We start from the raw sequence: 25,642 nt of genomic DNA, 5'->3' as shown, positions 1-25,642 counted from the left end.
CATATCCTTATTTATACTTGCCTTGCAAAATTCCTGTAGGATGCCAGGTTGGGAATCATTGTTTTTGCCAAGAATCAAACCAAGCTTGTTTTCTTTAAGAAGCAAGTCCCTAAGGGTATGGCAGTTTGAAATGGATTCGAGCTGGAATTTAGATGATCCAAGTTTGTCATAAAGGGAACACTGATGGAAGGAGCAGCTTTCCTTGGAAAAGCCGAGAGAAAGTGAAGACTCAGACTCAGAGTTTAGATTGACCTGTAAATGTAGACCCTTCTCCACTCCCAGGGGCAGGGCCCTGGGATGGAGGTGGCAGTTAATCTACACTGGGGTGGTGAGGTGTGATCTCTGGTACTGGTAGAGGGAGAGAAGAAGAAGCTAGAACATTAAACATATATACATATATAAAAATTACATATATATATATATATATATATATATAAATTAAATGTGTTAATGGTAATAAATACCATTAAACGGCAATTCATCTGTTCAGCAGATATTTTTCAGACATTATGTACATTACTAGGAGCTGAACAAATATGAAAAGACTTTAAGGATCTGCCACCATCATGACGTTTAGCTTGCCACTGAAGGCTCTCTGAAACGAGAATGACCTTTTGTGACAGCTTTGTCCTAGATTATAAGAGGCAGACGTGAAGGAACTACACTGGTTTTCTCACTAGTTATTAGCACATCGTGTGGCTCAATAACTATTTGTTAACTGACTCTCCCTCTGCAGGTTTTCCTCTTTTCTCTGGACTTCCACTTTTAGAACCCCTTCTTGCTACTTTTTGGCTCCTTGTTGTTCTGGAAACTCATATCCATTTTCTGTGGTTGCTCTTGTTTGCACTGTACCCTCTATTCCTCTTCCTCGCTGACTGAAATTGTACCCATGGACCCTGGGTAGATGAGAGCACAGGGCGGGCGAAGCCTTCCCTCTACCACCTCATTTAATCTTCACTGTGACCCTGAGGTCGGCCGCATATAAGCCACTCAAATTACTTAAATTGACTCACATTTTTGTAATCATCAATATTTTTTTAAAAGTTAACTTTATATTGGTCTTCTAAATTGAAAACTGAGATCAGTTGTCTCAAATAGAAGGTAATTAAAAACATAACTAAAATAAAAATACATGATTGTTTTTACACAGTCTGTCTATAAAATTGCTTTCCAAACTCACGACCTGACTCTGACACTTGTCTCACTTTGTTAAAAAAGGGAAATTTAGCCTGTGTTAAAGAGGTGTAGAAGACCAAACAAAAACATCCTCTTGAATGTAATGAAATTTTTATAAAGGGTAAAGAAATGGTGAAAAGAACAACATTTTCTTATTATGTGAGTCAGTGTTAATACAAATTTCCTTCACAGCACAGGCAGGCGGTCGCACTCAGGTCTGATACCCAAGCTCCAGGCAGTTTTCTTAGACTCGTCATCTACTGCATCCTCTTCCTCATAAAGACTTGTTTTCTGTTCTGTGTTCTGTGTCTCAAAGTGGTAGGATGGCCTCTGAATTCACTCCCCAGCCACCACGGCCTGGAAATTAAAATCTTGGTCCCTTGCCTCTTTAATCCAGGTTTCTCACTGTTATGCTAGAATTTTGGGTAATATCTACAGTGTCCTTTTAGGAGAGAAAAAAGAAAGTGTGTCTCTAAAAGTCTATCCTCATCACCTTAAAATGGACACTGAATCCTTGAATATTGGACTGGCCTCATTTATTTATTCTGTCTGTTGATTCAGTTTGAATCTTAACGAGTTTTTCAACTGCATTTCTTTTCCCCTCAAATAATAAATTGCTCTTTGGTTATAGGTTCTAGTTAGAAGGAAATCTCCACACAGAAATCCTGAAGGTTGAATCTTTCCTAGGAACGGTTTCCATCGTGCGAAAGTACAAAACCCTGTGCTAATTTTGGCCAGTTAAAATTAATTGTGATTTAAGGCAGTTCTTTGGGTTTTTTTCCTCTTCTTCTTCTTCTTTTTTTTTAAACTTTAATGATTGTGTTAATTGTGGTAAGAACCTTGAGTTCAAGATAAAGAAAGCCTTTGGTTAAGTAGTGTTTATTTATTCAGTTGTTAGTCCTGTTGCAGGATTTGCAAATTTAGGGGAATTCATGCCATTTTCCAGTTTCCCACTCTAGTCCCATGTCACATGATCACAGTGTGGCTTTCTCCTCTGCTGAGCAAATGGAGGATTGTCTGACATTTGGTTCAAATGCCTCCATAAGGGGACTGGATGTGCCCCTGGAGGCTGCAGAGACCAGCAAGACACTCTCTCTTTAGGTGGAGCTCCATTTGGGGATTCCCTGGTGCTCACCTGATGTAGACACTTAGCACGGGGTCCACTTTTGAGATTGAATTGTTAAATGCCCCTAAAAAGCCACAGTTGAAAAATGGAGGCAGTTAGGAGTTCCACCCAATAGTTTACTTTCATCTTTCCTTGAGTACTTTCTAATCTGTCTCAGAAAATGTTTGATTTGTGAAAATCTTAATGATGGCATTACTTTCTAGAAGGAATACTCAGAATCATGATAATGTTGGAATAATACAGATCTATTTTCCCTGGGAGAATCCTCCCAGATCTCAAATAATGGAGTTCATGTTGCCAGTATTTAAAAAAAAAAAAGGCTAACATCCTTCAGTTTTTGTTTTTCAGCATCACAAGTATGTGGATTTAAACTTGTGATTTTATTTCTCTTTCTGCTTTAGTTTAGCAAGGCAGCCAGCAAAGTGGTTTGTTTTGGTTATCATAGACAAGGAGTTCAGTTATCAAGTTGGGGAAGCAGGGCTTAGATCCCATGCCTCTGTGCCTGCCCCAGAACCCCGACTAAATTCTCACCTACCTAGTTAGTGGGTCCTCACTGGGCTGCAGAAATGGAGGTGTCTGGGACCCACGACATATACCTGCACTGTTTCCAGAGCTGGTCAGTGAGACAGGACGTTCTGAAGAAGGTTGCAGCATTTGTCACGTGTTCTACGAGCTACAACTGGGCAAGGTCCTGGCGATTAGATGACTGGTTTTGGCAAAAGTAAAGGCAATAATTGATGTGTTTCGTTAAGTGAGTGCTTGACTTGAGCCTGTGCCTTTAGCGTTCAGTACTCCTGACCAGAGCTGACATTTCTGGTATTTGGGGTGGCACCCCTAGGGGAGGTGTGCTTGTCAGCTGGCATGTTCACAGGGGTTCTAGAGCCTCAGTCTAGCAAATGACAGGTTTTTCCCTTTGCTCACATGAGGTCAGTGAAAATGAATGTTCTTCCCAACAAATGAGAGTGGCTTTGCGGAAAACCAAATTAAATGCACTCCTGCTTGAACTTGTTATTTCTTTGAACACAGCTGGAGATTTTGTCATGGTTTTAGGCTACTTGAACCTTTCTTTTTAATGAATTTTTTGATTTGTTACTGTAGTGAACCTATTGTAACTATTTTTTCCCATCCCTGAGGTCTGACTTCAGAGGGCTGCATCCCACAAATGTTTACGGAGCGCTGAGTCACCCTGGGCACTGGCTCAGTGTGATTGAGAACAAGATATAGAGACACATTAGCTTGCTGTACATGACTTACAGTTTAGCAGGGACCAACTGATAAATTGGTACACTGGAGGAGAGTGTAGGGAGAGCTGAAAAGATGGAGGAATTATAAGGCCTGGATTGCAAATGATAATTGACATAGAGGTTGGAGGAAGTGGCGTGGAGAGGAAAACTGAGCCAGGTGTTGAAGATTTGAAGGAAGGTAGCACTGTGCCTGTATGGAAAATGGGAGCGGACTGCCATGAGTGCGGAGAGAATAGTAAAAGTGAGGAGTGGGACCCCCCAAAAAGGGGCTTTATGGTAAAACAATGGCAGAAGTCGCACCAGAATACCAGAGTCACCCTTTCACGTCTCCCATTGAAAGCTGGGCACTGGAGGGAGCATCACTTTGTCCTGGAAAGGCTTTTGGGGGAAACAGTACCTTCTGGGGACAAAGGAGATAGAGGAGAGATTCCTTAAATAAATTGCTCACTCTGCACCCCACCCTTGATGAATGCTTTACCCTGTGAATGCAGTAGCACTAATCATAATAGCTACCATTTACTGGATTCCTAACTTTGTTCCAGGGACTGGCAAAATGTTTCATATATGTTACTAGCTCGATGCTATGGAGAGGATACAGTGCTCAGAGTCCCTAGGGTCCCAGAGCTGCTGAGTAGCCACCGGGAGTCAAACCCAGTTTTCTGATTCCAAACACCTCCCTTCTTTCTATTGGTCCAGTTAATTCAAGCAAATAAAGAGTTAAGGATGTTTGGAGGTGTTGGCTGCATAGTAGCACAGGCCCAGAGGAAGGGCAAGGCAGTGAAGGGATGTGGGTTGTCTGTCCCCCAAATCCTTTGAGCACTTTTATAAAAATAAACTCCGTAGGCTGGGAGAAGGTTAATGTCTGAAGATGCTGACCCTTCAGAGATGCATGCCAAACAAAATGATTTTTGCTAATATAGTCACTAAGTCTATATCCCCAAATCTTCTTGGAAAACCCTCCTACAACAACAGGGAACATGATCCCATCAAGTTTTTCTGCGAATAAAGGACTGTTCTGAGAGGCATGCTTGTGTTTCTGTAGCTCAGGGTGTTTGTGATTTCCACAGTTCCTGCCCTGCAGGTCCCTCTGATGTTGGCATTATGATTGTGGTTGAATTTTTTTTCTTTTTCTGTGACAGGTTGATTTCTAGGGGAAAGGTTTGTTTTCCTAAGTTCTATATACTCCCAACCAGGGCAAAAGCAAATAGTTGTATTGTTTGATGAAGTCTTTCTTTGAAGGTTGCTCTGTGTTTGTTTAGCGGGGAAATCAGCAGGGGAAGAAGGGTGCTCTCTAACATTTTGTTAGAATTTCTCCATAATTCTACAATGATGAAGTAAGAACTTGGTTACAGGACAGACTTGCTTTCAGGAACCCTGGTCCTTGATAGTTGTAGAAGTCTTGAGACTCTTTTAGCTGGTGGAAACTGCAATGTTGGGAGTGGTAAATAGGATCCTTCTTTGGTCATCCACACATAAGTGACATAATAGAGACAGATTTAAATCTTTTGAGTCTCCTTTAAAATAGAATTGTTGACAGCATGAGAAATTATGCTTCTCAAAGTGTATAGATTTGTACAGTATTTATGGATCTCTTCTAGCTTTCAGATTTTATGTATTCATCTCATGGCCCTCAATTTGAAAATTAGCTATTAGCAAATAGTTTTGTCCAGGGAATTAAAATTCCAGGGTAAAAGAAGAGTATGCAGTTATTTATAGACTTATTGCTACTAATAACTATGTAAATATGATGCATTTGGTAATTTCAAAAAAGTCCCTCTAAGTTACAGATTGTTGGCGTTGATAAAATTCACGGGATCTATGTTATTATTTAAGTGGGTAGTGTGATAGTAGAACCTCTTTTTCTTCTAGAATGATAGAATGGCTTCATTTTATCCTTGTAGGATTTCTTATGCCTCCTCAAACTTGAGTGTTTAAATGTTACGGTGTGAGCAGAACAAAATTTCAGGGGTGACAGTACCAGTACCAGCTCAGAGTCTTTCTACAGGCCTATAAGGGCCGAATGGCAACTAAGGGCAGTTTCACTGAAATAGATCCTGTTGGTCTACAGGATGGTTGGAGAGTCTGAGGGGGTGGAATTTAAGGGTTAGCAAGGATGGTCTTAGGGGTAGAGAGTACAATAGCAACTGCAGACTAGAAAAGTTAAACTGAGGCAGTCAAAGTAGCTTCAAGTTTAATAAAGCTAATAAGTCAGCCTGGGCGAAATCACAAGATGACTCAGAATCCCCTCCCACCACTCCAGCAACCATGTCCTGTCTTCAGTCATGGGTGCAGTGAGCCTGTTCCAGCCTGGTCTTCTGACTTTCAGTAACCTCATTAGCCTTTTCCCGGAATGTGGCGACTGATCCAGAGACATAAGCTCAAAGAAGCAATTAAAGAACAAACCTTTTCCAAAGCAAGCATGCTCTGTTGGGCTTACAGGTTTCATCCTAATTCCACCGGACCATCCACATCTCCCTGGAGATGAGATGCATAAACATCTGTCATTCTTGCTTTTGTGTCAACATCTCATGAATAGGCAATCAGTTGAGCTTTAGTACCAACACATTTTGAATTTATGATGTGATATAGTTAAATTCTGCTTTAACTCTACCTCCTGCCTTGTAGGTTACTGGCTAGGTGTTTATTGATGTAAGACATGTAGAAACAGTTTCATCAAGAGAGATACTGATAGGCGTTGTCAGACATTTGAGCTTCTATCTCACTTCTGGTAACTATGTGGAAATTTGTCTAACAAAGCAGGATGCGCGTGCGCACACACACACTTATTAAAGTTGAGAGAAATAGCTGTCATAAAATCACTGTTTTTTGAAGGATGAAAATTAGTTGCTGGCTGCACATGCTGAGTGTATAACCTATTCAGATAGAACTCATGAGAAAAATGTGTTCAGAAGAACAGAATTGTAGGAGAAATATCATAGTGGGAAAAGGCATATAACTAAATTGTTGAAAAAATTATTTCCCGAGAAACCCAGGGGCCAGCTCGAATGCTAGGGTGTGATTCTGGGCAAGTCACTTGCTTTTTAGAGGCTTCAGCTTCTCCAGAAGGTTGGAGCAGGTGTAGGAAGAAAGTGGGTCTTCAAAATTCCACAGAATTCTTCTTGTCTTCTAATATAACAAGATTTAATGTCTAAGGAAATATAATAAGAAAAAAATGCATATGTTTGCACTGTTCCTAGAAACTGTTAGTTTGTACAGTAACAAAAGGGTCAGTTGGCTTTTTTTCCTTCTTGCAACAACACTGGGAGCACGTGAGGCCCTACCCTCTAGCTTTAGAGCTGAGCGTTTATCTAAGGAAGACATGCTGGAAAGACAGGGCAGTCACGGGTAGTAGTTCCTGTTTTTCTTTTGGCTCTGCCAAATGGGGGGGTGGGGGGGACGGGGGGGAATCCTCCTACCTTGTCTTTTTAGCATGTCTTCCTCTTTTTCTCTCCCCCTTTCTTCTGTATATATATTGTCTCTCTTGGAAACTTACATGTGAAGTTCAAACAAGCCAAATGTTTTGGTGAGGCAGAGGAAGCGGAGGGGGGGCAGTGTGGTAGGTGCTGACTTGGGGTCCTCATTTCCGCCTTCACACCAAGCTTCCTGGGAACCTATCTGTTCGTCTTTTACCAGCATCTCTGTCTGGCATTTCAGGTTTTGGTTTAGGGAAATGTTAACAGAATTCACAATTTCAGCTGTCACTCAGTGACTTTTTTACAAGTAGCATATGGCTCACCCTCTCATTTCACTGTCCCAAAGGTGCTTCATCAGAAAGGAGTTACGCACCCTTCATTACTTTCTGTCCCTGTACTCTGCTTTATTTTTCTTTGCGATTCCTACCACTCACCACCTTAACAACTCACTCTTATTTGTCCACCCCCTTGTTAGAATAGGAGTTCCGTGAGAAAAGAAACGTGGCTTCTTTTGTTCACTGCTGAATCTCCAGTGTCTACAGCCGTGCCTGGCATATAATAGGCACTCAATAAATATTGTGGCTAATGGGAGCCTTGTAGAGTTAAGGCTGCAGTTGTTTGTTGAATGAATAGGTGGTACAGATTTTATTCACTATTCACCTTCCTAGGGAATCACACAATAATCAAGCTTTTTACATTATGCAGTTCTTAGTTTTTCAAAGTATGACTTGACTTGTAGAGAATGTTATTATAATAGAAGGCAAGTGTTTTTTTGGGGGGAGTCAGGTTATTGAGGTATAATTTATGTACAGTTAAATTTATCCTTTTTAAGTGATGAGTTTTGATAAATGTATATAGTTGTAGAACCACTGCCAAAATCACAATAGAGAATATTTCCATCACTCAGTACTCCTTCACAGGCTGTCCTCTCCCCCAGCCATAACCACGGGCCACCGCTGCTCTGATTTCTGTCCTCATTCTTTCACCTTTGCAGAATGAAATATAAATGGTGTCATATAGTATGTAGTGTGTGTGTGTGTGTGTGTGTGTGTGTGTGTGTGTCTGTCTGTGTCTTGCTTATTTCTCTTAGCTTAAGGCTTTTAAGATTCATCCGTTCTGTTGCATATATCAGTAGTTCGTTCCTTTTTTTATTGTGGACTAGTATTCCATTTTCATTTATTTGCTAGTTGATGGACATTTGTGTTGTTTCCAGTTTGGGCTATTCTGTATAGACTTCTACAAACATTAATGTACAGTTGTGGGAACATATGCTCTCATTTCTTTTGGCATACAGCAGTCCCCCCCCACCCATCTGTGGTTTCATTTTCTGTGATTTCAGTTACCTGTAGTCAACCCTCAGTCCAAAAATATTAAATGGAAATTTCCAGAACTCAACAATTCATCAGTTTTAAATTGTATGGCATTCTGAGTAGCATGATGAAATCTCACACCATCCCACTCAGTCGAGCCCAGGACGTGAATCATCCCTTTGTCAAGTGTATCCATACTTTATATGTTCCCCACCTGTTAATCACTCAGTAGCCTTCTCATATCAGATTGATTGTTACCATTTTGTAGTGCTTACATTCAAGTAACCCCTATTTTACTTAATGGCACCACATTCACACAACTTTTACTACAATATATTGTTATAATTGTTCTACTTTACTATTAGTTACTGTTGTTAAACTCTTACTGTGACTGATTTATAAATTAAGCTTTGTATTAGTTATGTGTATATAGGAAAAAAACTTCAGTGCTAGCTGTGGTTTCAGGCATCCACTGGAGGTTTTAGAACATATCCCCTGTGGATAAGGGGACTGTTGTACCTAGGATGGGATGGTTGGGCTGTGTTACCAGTCTGTGTGTAACTTTACAAGAAGCTGCCAAACCGTTTAGCAAAGTTACTGTTCCATTTTACATTTCCACGACTAGTGTATGAGAGTGCCACTTGCTTCACATACTCACGAACACTTTAAAATTTAAAAAAATTTAGTAGTTGTAGTGGGTGTGTAGTGGTATCTCATTGTGGTTTTAATTTGCATTTCTCTGCAACTAATAATGTTGGGCAACTTTGTGTATTTTAGAAGGTCACGTTTTAGCAGTCTGTTGTATTCTCTAGATATGAGTAACTTTTAATATCAGTGGCATTTGAAGTGAAGATTTCTTTAAACAATGGGCCAAAAATGAGCATGAAGCTTGGTAAAAAGTCGATTTCATGGCTCCACTGGCCTTGGGAGGGCGTGCTCCGTGCTTAGCTAAACCTGGTGTTTGTGGGAAGGAGGTGTAGATTCAATTACATTTTCCCGGATGCCCGGGAGTCACCCGGGGAAGCTCACAGTCCTTTGTGGCCCTCAGAAGTGTATGACGGAAGTCTGCTGAACATACAGTTCCCTCTCTGGGGACTGAATTAGTTAATCAATTTGCCTGAATTAGTTAATCAAGCTTGAGAAATCGGTTATCACAGACCCAGGAATGCCACCACCCTTATATTCTAAAACCTTATTTCTCATGTTCACCTCTTAGTTAATTAATTAAGCAAACATTCCCTGAGCATTTACTATATGCCAGGTACTATTTTTCATCCTGGGGAAAACAGCTAGGAAGGAACAGGAATGGTCCCTGGTCGGCCTCAGAAAGTGGGAGAAATGCTGCAGGGGAAAACAGGCTGCCCTGGGAGCACCTGGGAGGGGCTCTAACTGAGGGGTCAGTGCAGGGGAGGTGATCCAGAAAGGACCCTGAGCAAGTGACAGCTAAATGGAGACTAAAGGTTGAGGAAGAGTTAGCCAGGCTGACAGTGTTTCAGCACAGGGGACACACTGGGAAGTTCCAGTGACAGGAGAGAGTGTGGCCCATTCAGAGCCCGTAAGTAGTTGTCTGGGGCATCGGGAGGTGGGGAGCAGTGAGAGAGGAAGCTGCAGGCCTCAGGGACACCAGGTAAACTGCAGTGAAGATTAGACTTCATCCTCACGGTGATGGGGAGCTGGCAGAGGGTTTTAAGTGGGGGAGTGGCATATTTAGATATTTGGTTTTAGTCAAATAACTTTGGTTGCTCTGTGATAAATGGATGAGGGGGGGCAAGGCTGGAGGCAGGGAGACCAGTGAAGTGATTGCTGTGAGATGAGTATGGCCTGTTGATTGGCAATGACCGTGGAGTGGGACCCTTTCCAGCTAGTAACTGGAAATGTGCAGAAGGGCAAAAGTGAGAGTGCTACCAGCTTTGCAACATTGAGAAATCTAGTACGTAGCACTGCCTTCGTTTTTGTTTGGGTTGGTTTGTTCACTTCCTTGGAAAATGATGTAGAAATGTCCCTTTGGCTTCAGTTACCTGTGCAGAGGGGTTTGGTCTTTGCCAAACCCTCCTCTCTGGACGGAATTGCTCCTCCCAGTGACCATTGTGTTTTGAGGTGGGAGGAAGGAATTCTGTAGGCAGCCAGGGCCATGCCAAGGTGAGTGGGGGAATGGGGCAAGAAGCCTTTGTGTTTGCACCCAGCAAAGCCAGAGCACAACCTTTTACTGCTGTGCTGGGCTACTTCTTGATCGCCTTGTCTGCCTGTCTCCTGGAGGGTCCCTGGGGTCAGAACCTGTATTGGGAGACCCAGAAACTCTAATTTTAGGAAAATACTCTCCCTCAAAACTCCTCCTGGCCTTTCTCTTTTCACGAATCTTCTATACAGGTGTGTCTTCCCTTCCTCTGAGAGTCTCCACTCAGGTTTAGGGGAGGTTCTGGTTCTATGTTCTGGTTTGGCCCTGGGGACTCCAACAGTAGTCTGTTCAGATTTTGTCCTTTCTACTTTGCCTTTCCTCCCTTTCCAGACACCTACAATGGATTTACTAGAAATAATGGAATAGAAAAGAATGTTTGCACAGCATATAACCATTTCTGTGCCGATAGAACAGAGAAAGATAAGGTAGGAGAAGGGAACTAATTTCTTTGGCACCTATAATGTGCCATATACTGTGTTGAGAACTTATGTATATTATCTCATTTAATCTTTAGAACATTATGCAAGGTAGCTATTGTCCCCATTTTCTAGTGAGGAAATCAATGGACAGGGAGCATAAAGCCGTGGCCAAGGGCACTTAGGTGGGAAGCTGGTGTTGATTCACGTCTGGGCTCTTTCTGTTCATTTTCCTTTTTAAATCAACAAACTGTGTTCCAACCTCCTCATTGTTACCTTGGGAATCTGAAAAGATTCATGTAACTTCTAAATCAACTAAGTGAGTTGTGGAGAGCAGCTGTTGCCTGAGAAAAACCTAGCTAATTATTTATGTCACTGCTTCTGGAACGCAAGTCCTGGCCTCCACAATTTGGGTTTCCAAACATTAATGACATTCTGGCTGTCAGTGTTCAGAGGCCAGTTATCGTGAGACAGTGAATTGCAAACTGACTCAGTGTGGGTTTAACTCTTCCTCTTTTTCGAGTGAGAACCTTTGAGGGGGTCTGTGTCAGGAAAGGGAGTTGTCTTGGTTTTTCTCAAAGTGACTGAATGAATGTGGTGGACACAGGACTATGTGGTTCTGATACGGCTCTACCACTTACCATAGAGCGCAGATTTGCAACCAGGCAGATTTAGAGTCAGCAAACCTCTTTCTAGAGATTTGCTGAGCAAATGATATCTGTACTGGGGGTGACCAAAAAAATGTATACACATGACTTGTATTCATCTTTTGTTATCGGTATATATAGAGTCTTACAACTTTAATACAGTTTCCTTCCTTTCTTAAAATGTGTATATATTTGTTTGGCACCCTCTGTGTGTGTGTGTGTGTGTGTATATATATATATATATATATATATATATATATATATATATATATATCCTAAGGCTTGAATATGTCAGAGGAATTCCTGATTTGTTGGATTGTCAATGAATTAATTTGAATACATACTGAATGGGGTATTCCTCCTTCTCAGATACAGCAAATTCTCTCCGCTCTCTTTTCTTCTTTAGACGTTTTTAATCCAGGTCACTGTGGGGTGGGGAACAAAAGAGTAAAATCCTACCAGAGGTTGACCTTTGCATTGAGATCCGGTTTGGACCCAGGGATTTTTAGTCTGCTACTTGGTTTTGTATCCACCAGTGGTCACTACATACTGAGCGCCGTCCACTGTCTGTTCCGCACGCCTAATCTCCCGCTTCCACCTCTACTCCACTAGAGGCCACGATGATTAACTGAGCCATTTTGGATGGAAAGCTGGTTTCAGCAGGGCCTAGATTTAACCTGTGTATCCCTCCCTGCCTCTTCCACTTATCATTTTTCTGCCTTTTGCCCAACTTTAACTTTAGTACGACTACTTGGGAATATTCCAGCACTAAATAAATACAGCTGTTGAGTGGACAGTTGGGACACACAAAAATGTTGTGTCCCCTGTTTACAAGAACCTCCCCTTCTCCGAGCATGGCAAAACAACCCTCCAAGGAGGCACCTGTGACACCTGACAAGGAGCAGCCGGCCCCGCGTGCAGGTGCAGGTGGAGCAAGGCCAGAGTGTGCAGATGTCTAGACAGTGGGAGCTTGTCAGTTTTACAGGTGGTGCTCTCCGCTGGCCTTAGCCGACTTGTTTCTCCACGGGATGTTGTTTTCTTTCCACAGACACACAGCACTGGGGTTGTCCTCGTCACCTGGGAGCCAGGTGTCGGTAGTACTTCCTTGGTGTTTAGTCATCATCAAAGACACACTGTGGCTTTCCAGATTGGGAAACTGCTTTCTCCGTGGTGCCATTTGTCATTTGACTGATTCAACTGTTGGCCAGATGAAAATGTAGTCTGCAGAGAATTTCAAGGAATAGCATAAATTACTTCAGTTTCGAGGGAAAATTTATAAATATGGCTGACATCTTATGTGAGGGAGGCAGGTCTCTGGGCTTCCGGTATGCCATTTCCAACCTCAGAGTTTTGACCACCTAAGGTTGTTCACGTAAATCTGTTTTCACAGGTGTATGTTTCATTCCCAAATGATGACACCAAACGGAGCTAAAATGATTAGAATTATAACAATTAGCTCCCAGGTTGCTGCCAAAAAATCCCCAGCGTCCCTGTTTACTGGAGAACCCTGGGGCTGGAAGTCGGGGACTCATGACCTGTTGAGAAGCAGTCATGACGCAGACTTGGATGTTTGAGGTCTCAGGTGAGGGGGCTGGAGTAACAGCCCTCACTGTCCTGTGGTTTTGCAGCAGTAACTGACAGCGCTCTTCCTTCCTGTTTGATCTTGCAGTTAATGACCAGCCACAGCATTCCTGCTGTGCACTCCGGCCACTGTCTCCACAGGCTCCGAGCCAGCTGAGGTAACATGGCTTGTTGGCCCCAGCTGAGATTGCTGCTGTGGAAGAACCTCACTTTCAGAAGAAGACAAACAGTAAGCTTGGGCTTCTCCGGGTGATTCTCCCATGCTTTGCTTCATGGGTTTGAGTTGGGGATTGGAGGAGGGAGGAAAGGGAGTCTTCTTGGTTTCTCTCAAAGTGATTGAGTGAATGTGGCCCCGGTGGACACAGGACTACATGGTCCTGATGTGGCTCTATCACTTCTCCTAGAGCGCAGATTTGCAACCAGGCAAAAATGTTAGCTTTGGTTTGTGCTAGTGCCGAGGCATGAGTTCTGAGCTCTGGAATCTGGCACAGAATTGCCTCTGACCATTCCACCCTTTCCCTTTCCTGCAGCTCGGGGGCTCTCCAAGAGCACCTCACGGACCCCTGTATTCCTGGGGGGTGGGAATGAAGCGAGATAATGGCCCAGCTTTTAGAGATCAGAGACTGAATCTTTTAGTGTCATTGTGAACTCTCAGCTTTGACTGCAAGTCTGGAGGAATATAAAACAAAGACCTGGTTCATTCACTTCCCCAATGGGGCAGTAATTTTTCGAGTAATCCTGAGAAGATTGTCTTTAGCGTGCAGGTGAATGGTATTTTTCCACAGAGGAAGGGGAGGGCTATAAGGCATGGTCAACTTGCTTTTCTATATCTGAACTCCCCTAGGGACCCCATCTAGTCTTCTGGGTTTAGCTGCCCCTCTCTGTAGTTGGCTTCTAAGTCCCTGTTTCTTGCCCTGCCTTTTTTCCTGAAGTCCAAGCCTACACCCCCACTTGGCTATCTTAATGATGCCTAACATTCCTATAACCAAAATTATCATCATTCTTAGACTCAAAGAACTGTGTGGGACCTTGGAGATAATTTAGTGTTTCTTAAACTAGAATAATGCTAGGACCTTCTTTAAAAGAATAAAAATGTCAAGGTCCCTTTGTGTTCACTAAATTTCTTTTTATTATAATGTTGCTTAAATATGTACATATGTGAAACTAGATACAAACCTCTTATTGTATGTGCTATTATACAATCATATGACACATACATACTTACAAATTAAATGCAAACAAAATTGCAAAACCAATACAATGTAAATTAGCATCCTTAATTAGTAAGACAGCTGACATTGTTTAGCTGAAACCAAATTAGAAGTAGTAACGTCATATGGTAGTGAATGGTGTGGTGCCAATCCTTTTGAGTTTAAACACTCTGTGTTACTATGTTCTAAGGATTCAATTCTCCAACCATGTTTCTAATGACCTTCATTTGATGTCATTTGGCTTTCATTTGGTCCAGTCTCATCATTCATAAATGGTGTCTGCATCTGTTCCTTTCTCATTAGTCACCAATTATATTGGTGCCAACATAATCACAAACACAAATATAAACTTAGGCTTTGAAATCTTCTGCCAGAACTTGGTTATAAAGTAGACATTCAGAAAATCCAGGTATGTTTATTCAAGTTCGTTTAGATAAACATTGAAATGAAAACACAAAATGTTTAAAATTATCACAGGGACCTCATATATAATCCATCAAGAACACACGCACACACACGGATTCTAGTTTGAGAAACACAGATTTTGTTTAGTCCTTCATGTTAGAAGAGGGGACCTGAATCCCAAGGGTACTACTGAGAGAGTAGGGACTAGACTCTACGTATCCTATCTGTTTATTAACAATAATAACAACAATGGTAAAATATAAAACCTAATATATAAGAAAAGCAAACACTTAGAATGAGCTTCCATGTGCTAGGTGCTAAATAGAGCGCTATTAACGCGATTAATCTTTTTATGACCCTACAAAGTACTGTGATTTCCTTGCTATACCTGGGGAAGCGCAGAGAGAGGTTAAGTAATTTATCTGAGGTCCACAGAAGCACATGTAGTATTCAAATCCAGATCATCTAAACTACTCTAAACTGCTATGTCACATTACTTTTCAGTGTTATCATTTTTCTATCATCAGTCTCAAGATCTTAAAGTTTCTGACTTCTTCGCGTTTCTCTCTGCCTTCTACGTCTCTTACCAGATTCTGGTGTTCTCAGGTCCTCTATGTTCATCTCTCATCCTCATTTCTTAGCTGACTTCTTCGCGTTTCTTCCTGCCTTCTACGGCTCTTACCAGATTCTGGTGTTCTCAGGTCCTCTATGTTCATCTCTCATCCTCATTTCTTAGCTGACTTCTTCGCGTTTCTTCCTGCCTTCTACGGCTCTTACCAGATTCTGGTGTTCTCAGGTCCTCTATGTTCATCTCTCATCCTCATTTCTTAGCTGTCTTCTTCGCGTTTCTTCCTGCCTTCTATGGCTCTTACCAGATTCTGGTGTTCTCAGGTCCTCTATGTTCATCTCTCTTCCTCATTTCTTAGCTACTGTGTGGTCCAGGTCTCCTGCCTTGTCTTTTCCTGATGACAGCAGCCCACATGATGGGACAGCGTCTCTGCTGTGGTGTGTCCATTAGCCAGTGAGGAGGGGAAAGAATCATATCATTTTAGGAGGTCTCAAGGGTAGTTCAGTCCAAGCCTTTCATGTTACAGATAAGAATACTGAGTACAAAGCAGGGAAAGGTTTTCCCCAAGGTCCCCCATGGAATTGGGAGCATAGGGCCCTAAACCAGGATGTGGAGTTGGGCCATCCAGACTGGTCTTGAGCTTGTTGCTTCTTGCTCAGTTTAGCTTATGGGTTTTAAAAGAGTTAAGATTAGCGAGATAGGCAGGTTTACTCAAAGGCAATTTGTAGTCTTGTGGCCGAGTTCCTGTTGAAGGAGGAAGTAGGGCTACAGCATCCTGACACAAAGGGCTTTTTTAGATGATATACCACTGCCTGCTAGCTTGTCCCTGTTACCTCCCCTTCTAATGTCTAAAGGAAATGTATTTTGCTGAGCCAGAAAGAAAGGTGGTTTATTTCAGGTCGCAGATGCTTAAGAGTATCAAAGCTGGTAAGATCTAGCCTGCCTCTTATACAGTTGACAGACTGAGGTTTGGGGCAAGGGGTAGGGGTGCAGAGTGGGTCGGTCATGGAAGTGGCACCAGAACCAATTTCCTGGTGGCCCTGCAGGCACAGACCCTTTTTAGCAGGCTTTGCTTTATCTGCCCTAAAGGTGTAATGTCCCTGGATCTTAGGTTCTGACTGGTAGTTATTTCCCAATCTACGTGGCTTGGATTTCTAGATTATATTATTTAACATTGGAACCTGTTAAGGGGTTTGATTCCACTTTGTTAGCTCACATAGTCAGAACTAGTCCTGGCCATTAGGCAGGGAAGAAGTTAGCAGCTCCATGATCGTTCTTGCCCACAATATATGGAGAATCATCGCTCGTTTCCCTTCTGAGATCCTGGAATGTACATGCTTGGCCCCAGGGCCTCGCACCTGGGATCAGTATTTGCCGAGTGAGAGGTAAATGTGTTAAGTGGGACATCTGAGTTCAGGTCTCAAGGAGGCTCCCCACTCTAGGGCCTTCTGTGCTGCTGCCAGGAAGATTAGCAAGAATAAGTAAAGGCTGGGAGCTGAACGGTGCGTGCGCGCAGGGCAACCCTGTTGAAAGGCGGCTGTTTGCCTTTTCTCTGTGTCCTTGTTTGCTGATGATTCCTGGGGGCCTGTCTGGTGCCCCCCGGTGCAGACTGATGGGGACCATCTGCCAGGATTAGCTTTCCGTTTCTTGTTGGGCAAAGAATACATTGAAATTGAGTTGCGAAAGTTGGGTGCAAAGCTCAGTTTGGGTCCAAAGTAACAGTCAACTTGTGTGGGTGGCAGTCATTCAGCACAAACAGGGCTTGGGACAGGAAGAGCAAGGAGGTTCAGCGTTTTCAGGATCTTCGTCTGGTTTTAGGCTGCGCTGGAGGCCAAGGTCCCCATGGAACAGATGGGACAGAGTGCGGCCATATGGCCTCTTTTTTGCCTTTCCTGTTAAAATATTTTCTCAGATCTGACTAGCCATGTGGTTGAGAAAATAGATAATTTTATTTTTTGCATAAATTAGCGTGTCAGTATTTAGGGATTGTTCAATGACAAGGAATATATAAATAAATATTTATTTATCAAATAAATAAAAAATAAAAGTGTTTAAGAGCCATTAGAGAATTTTACAGAGTGATGGAAAAACTTCCGTATCCTCTCCCCACTTCCAGTTTCACCTGACACATTTCTTCACTGTCCTGGCAATGATGGTTCAAATCCAGTTAATAATTCTAGTTGTTATCTAATTCTAATTCAATTCTAATTCCAGCTTGGCCACTATATGCCACTGGATTTAGGGAAACTCATTTCTCCTAGCGTTTAGTTTCCCCTTCTGTGGAATGAAGAATATTAGCACTCATAGCCAGTTTTTGTTTCTTTGGGCAGATATTTATTGAGCATCTACCACATATGGGACAGTGAGCTGGGTCTATAGTAGTGAACCAGGCAGACATGACCCCTGCCCTTATAGAACTTACAGTGTAGTGAGGGGAGCAGATATTACCACACAGGTAAAAATATAACAGCAAACTGTGATAAATTATGAAAAAAAGCAAATAATGGTACTGTGTTAGATACTACCATGCTGTGGACAGGGACTTAGTTTAGACTGGAAGGTCATGAAGGGAGAGCCCTGAAGTTCCAGCAGCCGTTAGCCAGGGGAATGTCAGAAGCCCAGGGGTCAGGGGCACGGTATTCCAGGCATAGATACAGGATGTGAAGGCCATGGGGCCTAATGCATGTTCCTGAATCAAAGAACCGAAAAGCCAGTGGCACTGGTGGAGCAAATGAAGCCTGGCTGAGAATGAGCTGGGAATCGGCAGGGCCAGATCACACAGGGCTTTGCAGCTGGGGAAGGGTAGACGGGCCATGATCACCAGGGTCAGCTTGTGTGTGGTCCTTGTCACTGAGGGGACTTGAGTGACAGTAGCCCAAGGAGACAATTGTAGTTATTTTATATAAACATATATACCATTTGATGCTCTGTTTCCTTCTTTCCTTTCATGTTATTTGGTGTGTATGTTCCCTTATTTCCAAATAATCTTCATATTTATAGTAGTGATCCTTGGTGTGTAGGCTGTGTTTCGTAGTTTTGAAAGTAGTTTTTTATCCATTATCTTGATTTTCATAGCAGTTCTGAGAGGTATGCAATACAGTTCCTGCTTCACAGGTGAAGAAAGAATTGTAGGTTAGTAAGGTAGTGAGAGGAAGGGCTGGATCTTTTGGCCCCAAATCTCCCCCGGGATGATTCCATTGACATTCCTGGTAGCTTTATAGTAATCCATCAACTCAGTTTTTATTTTACAAGTTTATATTCTACTGCCAGCATTTAGATTGTTTCCAGTGTTTGTGTTATAAATAGTTATAAAGATTTTATATATCTAGCCTTTTCTTATTTTTGTTATTACTTCCTTAAGCCAAAATCTCGGGAGTAGGATTATTAGGTCAAAGGGAAATAGCCCTTGAAGTCTATGGCCAGATGTCCTTCCAAAGGATCAAACCAATTAACAAAACTACCATCAGTGCATGAGGCTGTATAGTTCTGGGAGGGCAGGCCTGGTTTTAAAAGTTGTGTTTTCTTCTAGCATTTCTCTGATTTGATTCTGAAGATTTTACTTTAATTTGCGCAGACCTAACTGAAGTATATGGTAGCAGGAATGGGTCTCAAATTAATTTTTCTTTGCATTGATATCATGTCATCCCAGCGGCTTTTATTAAACAGTTGTTCGTTTTCTAGTTATTTCTGGAGCATTTAACAAAATCTTATCTGTGTAGGGAGCTATTTTGGGATTATGGATTTGGCCATTTGATAAGTATTTTTTATTTTCTTGCTGCTATAGTCCAGAGCGTGCTGTTCCCTTTGAACATTCTGAGATGTGGGGGAACTCACTGTCCCCACTTTTTTGTTCTTTTTTTGCCTCTCAGAATATTCTTTGATAATTTCATCTATTTCTTTTACCCATTGAATCTTATTAGCTTATCAAGTTCTACAAAGTATCCTAGCTCTATTTTAACGCCCCAGGAACATTTGGTAAGGAATGGAGACGTTTTTTGTTGTCACTGTCCTGGGGGTGGGGGTTAGTTGGTGCTGCTGGTATCTAGTGGGTAGAGGCCAGGAATGTGGTAAACATTCTACAGTCTGTAGGAGGGGTCCCCCACAACTGTTATCTGCCCAGAATGTCAATAGTGCTACTATTGAAAAACCTACCTCTAGAGGTATTGAAAGGTTAAAAATAATTGCGACAACCGCGATTACTTTTGCACCAACCTAATACTTAGATTATCTGCACATTATAGCTGAGGAATAATGAGAAGGAAGGTACAAAGGGATGCTTTGCTGCTCCCCACAGCAGCTCATTGTAGCAATTCAGTTAAACATCAGATTTATTATTTTAATACCCAATGCTGAAAGAAGGCACCTGATTTTGGTGAAACACCTTTTGAAAACAGTGTTTCTCTATATTAAGAGCAAAAATTAATATAAGACCCAGTCTTATTTTACTATAAGACCGGGTCTTTAATATAATATAATGCAATACAATATAATATAATACCTGGTCTTATGTTAATTCTTGCTCCAGAAGACTCATTAGCGCTGACTGTCCAGCTAGGGCTTATTTTCAGGGTACCATGTTTCCCCGAAAATAAGACCGGGTCTCATATCAAGTTTTCCTCCAAAAGATGCATTAGGGTATATTATTCAGAATCTAGATACTCTAGGGACAGGGCACGGGGCATAAGGAGGTTGCTGTGCTTAGTGGCTAAGAGCAGGGACCCTTGAATGGGACTGGCTTTGAATCTTGGCTCTGCCATTTACCAACTGTATAACCTTGAGCGATTTATTAACTCTTTGAGGCTTGGTTTTCTCGTCCGTTAAATGAGTATAATGATAGCACTAATGGTGTTTGGAGATTAAATGAGTTAATACATGTAAAGCGCTTGGAACATTGGTATGTAGTAAAACCTATTGAAGTGTTAACCCCATTATTGTTAGCATTTTTCTTAGCTCTTTCCCTGATCTGCTTTACGCTCACTGGTTTCAGAAGTCGTAAAAGACTAGTAAGATTTTCTTTGTGCCCTTTAATATCAGTGCCATGGGCAAGACGCATTCATTTTTTTTTTTCAATCAACGAACATATTTTGAGCATCTGCTGCCCTAAAGGGTCCTAAATGTGGGGGCTGCAGAGATGTCCAGGGACATAGGTTTGATTCATTGGGTCAGATCGGCGCTCAGCAGGGCGGGTGAGTGATAGAATTGGTCATCTTAAAAGATTTATGTGCCAAACATGGCTCTGTGAGAGGCAGCATGATGGATGCAAACGTGCAGAGTTAGGGGTCAGTAGATCTGGGTTCCAATGCTGATGGGCTCCCTTACCAGGCCATGGCTCATAACCTGTTTGAACCTTAGTTTCTTCTAAAATGGTAATGGTACAACCTACCTCACAGGGTTATTGTGAGAATTAAATATTAGAGATGAGAAGTGTAAAAAGCTCTGGTACATAATAGGGGCTCCGTATTAGCTGTAACTATAATAAATCTATAGGCCATGAATTCACTTTACCTGTATGGAACCTGTTGCTGGTGTTTGACCATGCCATTCTAGTGGAATCATTTCCCACCTGTGCCACTTGCTGTGTCAAATAGAATTTCATGTGGCCTCTGGGGTTGGACAGAACTGGCTGCTAATCTCACCTATGCTGCTGACTAGCTCTAGGGTTACCCTTCCTTGACCTTTAGCCTTGCCACATATAAAGTGGAGACAACAATGGTTCCTACATCACAGGTTTTTCTAAGGATTAAATGAAATAATCCATATATAACGTGCCTGCTACATATTGGACTTTAAATAAATGGTAGCTACTATTTATCCTAAAATTATAAATGGTAGCTTCAGAGCTTCGAGGTTGATGACTATTTTTCTTACTCATGCTCTTCATTTAATTTTTTTTCTGAGTTTATTATTTTTCTCTGAAGTCATACAGTTATGTCATTTTTAACAAGTTTTATTCCTGTCTGTCAATATTTGTGATTTTATTTAGCTATAAGCTTGAAATGGATACAATTTTGTGTTCTGCTTTTTGTACTTAGTATTATATTGTTGATAGTGTCTGTGTTTCATCAACGTTGTTGGAATGACTGCATACTATATTGTTGAGTAGATATACCATCACTTAATCATTTCCCTACTGCTGTTTAATTAAGTTGTTTCCAGTATTTTCCAGCGATAGTGTTTCAATGAACGAATAATTTCATATATTTAGCTTTTTGATATTTTAAATTTACATCCATAGGATGTATTCCCGGGAATATTACTTGGTCAAAAGGGATAAACATGTCTTTGGAATACATATGGCAAAATTGCTTTCCCAAAGGGCTCAACAGATTTATATTTCCATCTTCATTATTTTATAAACTTTAGTTCATTCTCTTACTCAACAAACATTTTTTTAAGCCCTTATCATGTGGTAGCCTTAGTGAGAAGAAAGTGACACAAAGGGAGACGCTCCCACATAAATAGGACCCTTGCTGTGCCAAGTGCTGATAAAGGCACAAGATGCTTGGAGAATCCTGAGGAGGGACTTCCCACTCAGCTGGCAGAAGAGGCCCAATGTCCTTTGAAAGCTTGGCGATGTCAGTGTGTGTTGCCTCTTTGGGAATATTTATAGACACAAGATGAGCCCCATCTTTGGTCTTGGAGATCCCATTGACAGCATGCCTTCTTCCAAAGAGGGACCCGTTTGTCTTTTTCCCCCCTGGTGTGCTTCTTCATAGTTATATGGTAATGGTGGGTTGTTTTGTTTGTTTGTTTCATTTATGGAAAATTTAGGAAACACAGGAAAGTATTTTTAAAAATCACCCATTTTCTTATCACCCCTGGACATCCACTGTTATCATCTTTGTATTTCCTTCCAAAAAGAAGATTTAAAAAAAAAGGTTAATGTGGAACCATATCAGAGGTCTTTGGAAATTAAAAATGGGTTGTTTAAAATACCAAAAATCCAATAACAAATAATAAACATAAACCCGAAAGCAATCTGAAGCACCAGCAATATCAGAAAAGTTTAATTAATTATGATCCATTCATAGTGTGGAATATTAAGTGGCCATTAAAATACATACTTTAAGAGAATATTTTATATCATTGGAAAACACTCCCAGTGAGATGTTAAATGAAAAAGGAAAATACAAAACTACATATGCTGTATAATCTCAATTTTGTAGAGAAGAAATATTATTTCTGTATGCATAGAAAAAAAAAGACACAAAGTATTAACAGAGAACCATTGTTAGCTCGATTTACTAGTCATTCTCCCTGGGAAGTAGGAATAAGGGTGATTTATATTTCATTTTTTTCTACTTTGCTGTATTTTTTAAATTTCACATATTCTACAATAAAAATATATGGACTTGAGGATCAAGAAAAAAACTTCTGTTAAAAGGGGGAATTTCATACCAGTGTTCTCTTGGCTTTATGGCTCTGAAGCCACAGTTCTAATTATTCTTAACCACAACGCCCCATGACTCTTTTGGGCTCTTTGGTGTTTAGCCTAATTAGAACTTCAAAGTCTAGAAATAAAAAGAAGAAAGAGGTGAGAGATCAGGCAGTGTCCTTACAGATGGTCCTCGATTTACGATGATTCAACTTACACTTTTTTGTGGTGCAAAAGTGATTACCAATTCAGTAAACACTGTGCTTTGAATTTTGATCTTTTCCTGGGCTCGCATACGGGTATGATACTCTTTTGTGATTCTGTGCTACAGCAGTGAGCTGCAGCTCCCAGTCAGGCACACGATCAGGAGGTTAAACAACCGATAATCTATAGGGTAGTCACTGTGTGAGATGATTTTGCTGTAGGGTAATGTAAGTGTTCTGAGCATGTTTGTTTAAGACAGGCTAGGCTAAGCTATGATGATCAGTAGGTTAGGTGTAGTAAATGTATTTTCGACTTGCAGTATTTTCAACTTATGGTGGATTTATTGGGACATAACCGTGTCATAAGCCAATGAGCATCTGTAATTGTTTGAACACCACTGTTTCAATTAAATTATGTCTAATGATTTCCATCCTGACCTTGTGCTTATTTTTCCCTTGGTAACTTATTGAAGCAGGGTTTTCCTTTAGAGAATTGGTTTAACCATTGGATCATGCTTACTTCTAAATTTAATGATCTTTTAACCCACTGGAGAAGATGTTGACCAGACCTTAATGGATGGGGAAGAACTTTGCATTCTTCCCAGCTCTTTTCAGTCTGGGGTGCATGGAGGTCAAGATGGAACTGTGTGTGAATTTCTGTTGGTCTTTGGAACCCTCTTCTCAGCCCCATGGGGTGCAACTTTGTGTGCATTTAAAGGAGCAGAGGTGGTGTGTATTAAGCACAGCAGGTTGCCCTGGCCTTCCCCTTTCAACAAATGGTCATTATGTCCCTGGAACTCCAATGAGGCCAGGGAAGCAAAGATGACTGGACCCAGCGCTTGCCTTCAGGGTGCTCATATTGCAGTAAAGAAGCCAGGGATAGACACAGACGATTTCAGGTGGGAGCCTAGGAGAAGGGCTTCTAGCTTAGCCTGAGATTTTAGTAAAGGAAATTATACCCGGTTGAGTCTTGAAGAAGGAGCAGAAGACAGATGAAGCAGGATGGGAAGCATCTTCCCTTTCTTAAGGAAAATACAGAGGTACAGAATAGTGTGTTACACTGTGAAAACTGCAAACAATTCAGTGTTATGAAAACTTAGAGAGTGGTGGGAGAGACTGGAGAAGTTCACCAATTGCTTAGTTAACTTTCCTGTAGATTTCCCAAAGCCTAGTAGCATTGAGCATCCAAGTTATTATTTAAATTCACAGTGTTCTGTCTTATTTCCCACTCAGTGTCAGCTGTTGCTGGAAGTGGCCTGGCCTCTATTTATCTTCCTGATCCTCATCTCCGTTCGGCTGAGCTACCCACCCTATGAACAACATGAATGTGAGTATCTGAGCATCCTGCTTGAGACTCCCCCCTGGCAAGTGAAATCCAGACAATGGGCATGGGCTAAATTTGACCTTTCCCTAGATGCGATCTTTAGGAAACATTGTGAATGGTTTGGAACAGAAAAGCTAGACTTCCGATTTTTTGATAAGGCATGAATTCAGGAAACTATTTTCCGTCTTAGTGAATGGCGATAATAATAATTATAATAGCCAACATCTGTCACACATTCTAAATCACGAAAGTCAAATAACCTTACTGATAGTTTAGAAAGTGGTGATTAAAAAAGCCCCTGAAGGTAGTGTCTCAACACCATTGTCATCTGGTCCCTGTCCATCTTCTGCATATGCTTTACTACACAGTTGCAAATCATCGAACACATAATTTTAAGTAGCATTTGTGTAGAACTTCTCAGATGGACTAATGGTCATTTGAGTCTCATAACAACCTTGTAAAATGGACTTTATTATTGTTATCATTTGCTTGATAGATAAATTGGGGCTCAGAGAAGTTCAGGGACTTGCCCAAGGTCACACATTTAATAAGTGACAGAGATGAAATAAAGCTCAAGTTATCTGACTTCCAATCCTGTGTTTTGATGATGGTCTTTACAGTGAGTGTAGAAAATACAGTAGTGGCCAAGAACACAAGCTCTAGATGTCAGGTTACTTGCGTTTGAATCCTGCCTTCAAAACTTACTAGGTATATATATCACCTTGGGTAAGTGACTTGGTTCTTGGTACCTGCGTTTTATCATCATTATGAAAAGGAGCAATATACCTACACTATATGTTTATCATGAGTGTTATCCTACAATCACGTCTTTCTCTCTTGGCCGGGCTTGCGGGATGGATTGACACTGCAGAAATGGGTCCCAGTCTAAATGATCAGCATTTATGTAGGGGGTTTAGGTGGAACCTTTGTTCTGTTGCCCTTGTACCTTATCCGACCATTAACTAGTTCTACCCACACCCTGCCAGCCCCATAGGCTTGCAGGATAGGAAAGGAATGGGACTAGGGTCACCTTTAGTTGTGTTCTTGGTCTGGTCCTGTCTCTCTCATGGCACATAACTGCTAATTTGCTAGTACACATTATATACATATATATACATATATTCAAGTTTTTAAAACCCCCACAAAACCTAAAGAATATTCTACCAGATTTTCAGATTTCCTCAAAAAAGAAAAGAACATAAAATGAAATATACACCCAATTTGTGAGCCTGGGAGGTAATTCTGCTTTCTCTTTTGGAATCCCACAGATTGATGAGCAAATGCATATTTGATTTTATTTAAGCATTACCTTAAGTCCCACTGAAATGCACATTTTAGGGAAAACTAGGCCTTTTCATCTGCTCAGCTATTTTCTCTCTAGAATGGTCACAAGCAGGCAAGATGGTGCAGTAGAAATTGGCAGACTTTGGATCAGACAAATTGGAGTTTGTTTGAATCTGGGCTCTG

The 25,642-nt window shown here is 41.4% G+C and overlaps 1 protein-coding gene across 4 annotated transcripts in view; it reads left to right on the top strand.

The window, feature by feature from the left end:
* ABCA1 (ATP binding cassette subfamily A member 1) overlaps window positions 1–25,642 on the top strand; it is a 122,141-nt gene that overhangs the window by 6,390 nt on the left and 90,109 nt on the right. For all 4 annotated transcript variants that reach the window (XM_019734159.2, XM_074330781.1, XM_019734160.2 and 1 more), the window contains exons 2-3: window positions 13,178–13,318; window positions 24,085–24,178. In XM_019734159.2, coding sequence (XP_019589718.1) covers window positions 13,253–13,318; window positions 24,085–24,178 — 160 coding nt within the window. In that variant the 5' untranslated portion in view covers window positions 13,178–13,252. The remainder of the gene's footprint in view (window positions 1–13,177; window positions 13,319–24,084; window positions 24,179–25,642) is intronic.

The sequence above is a fragment of the Rhinolophus sinicus genome, linkage group LG04 (genome assembly GCF_036562045.2).
Source record: "Rhinolophus sinicus isolate RSC01 linkage group LG04, ASM3656204v1, whole genome shotgun sequence".
Taxonomy (NCBI): domain Eukaryota; kingdom Metazoa; phylum Chordata; class Mammalia; order Chiroptera; family Rhinolophidae; genus Rhinolophus; species Rhinolophus sinicus.
The sequence above is the reverse complement of the archived record's forward strand: the minus strand, read 5'-3'. Positions and strand labels throughout refer to the sequence as shown.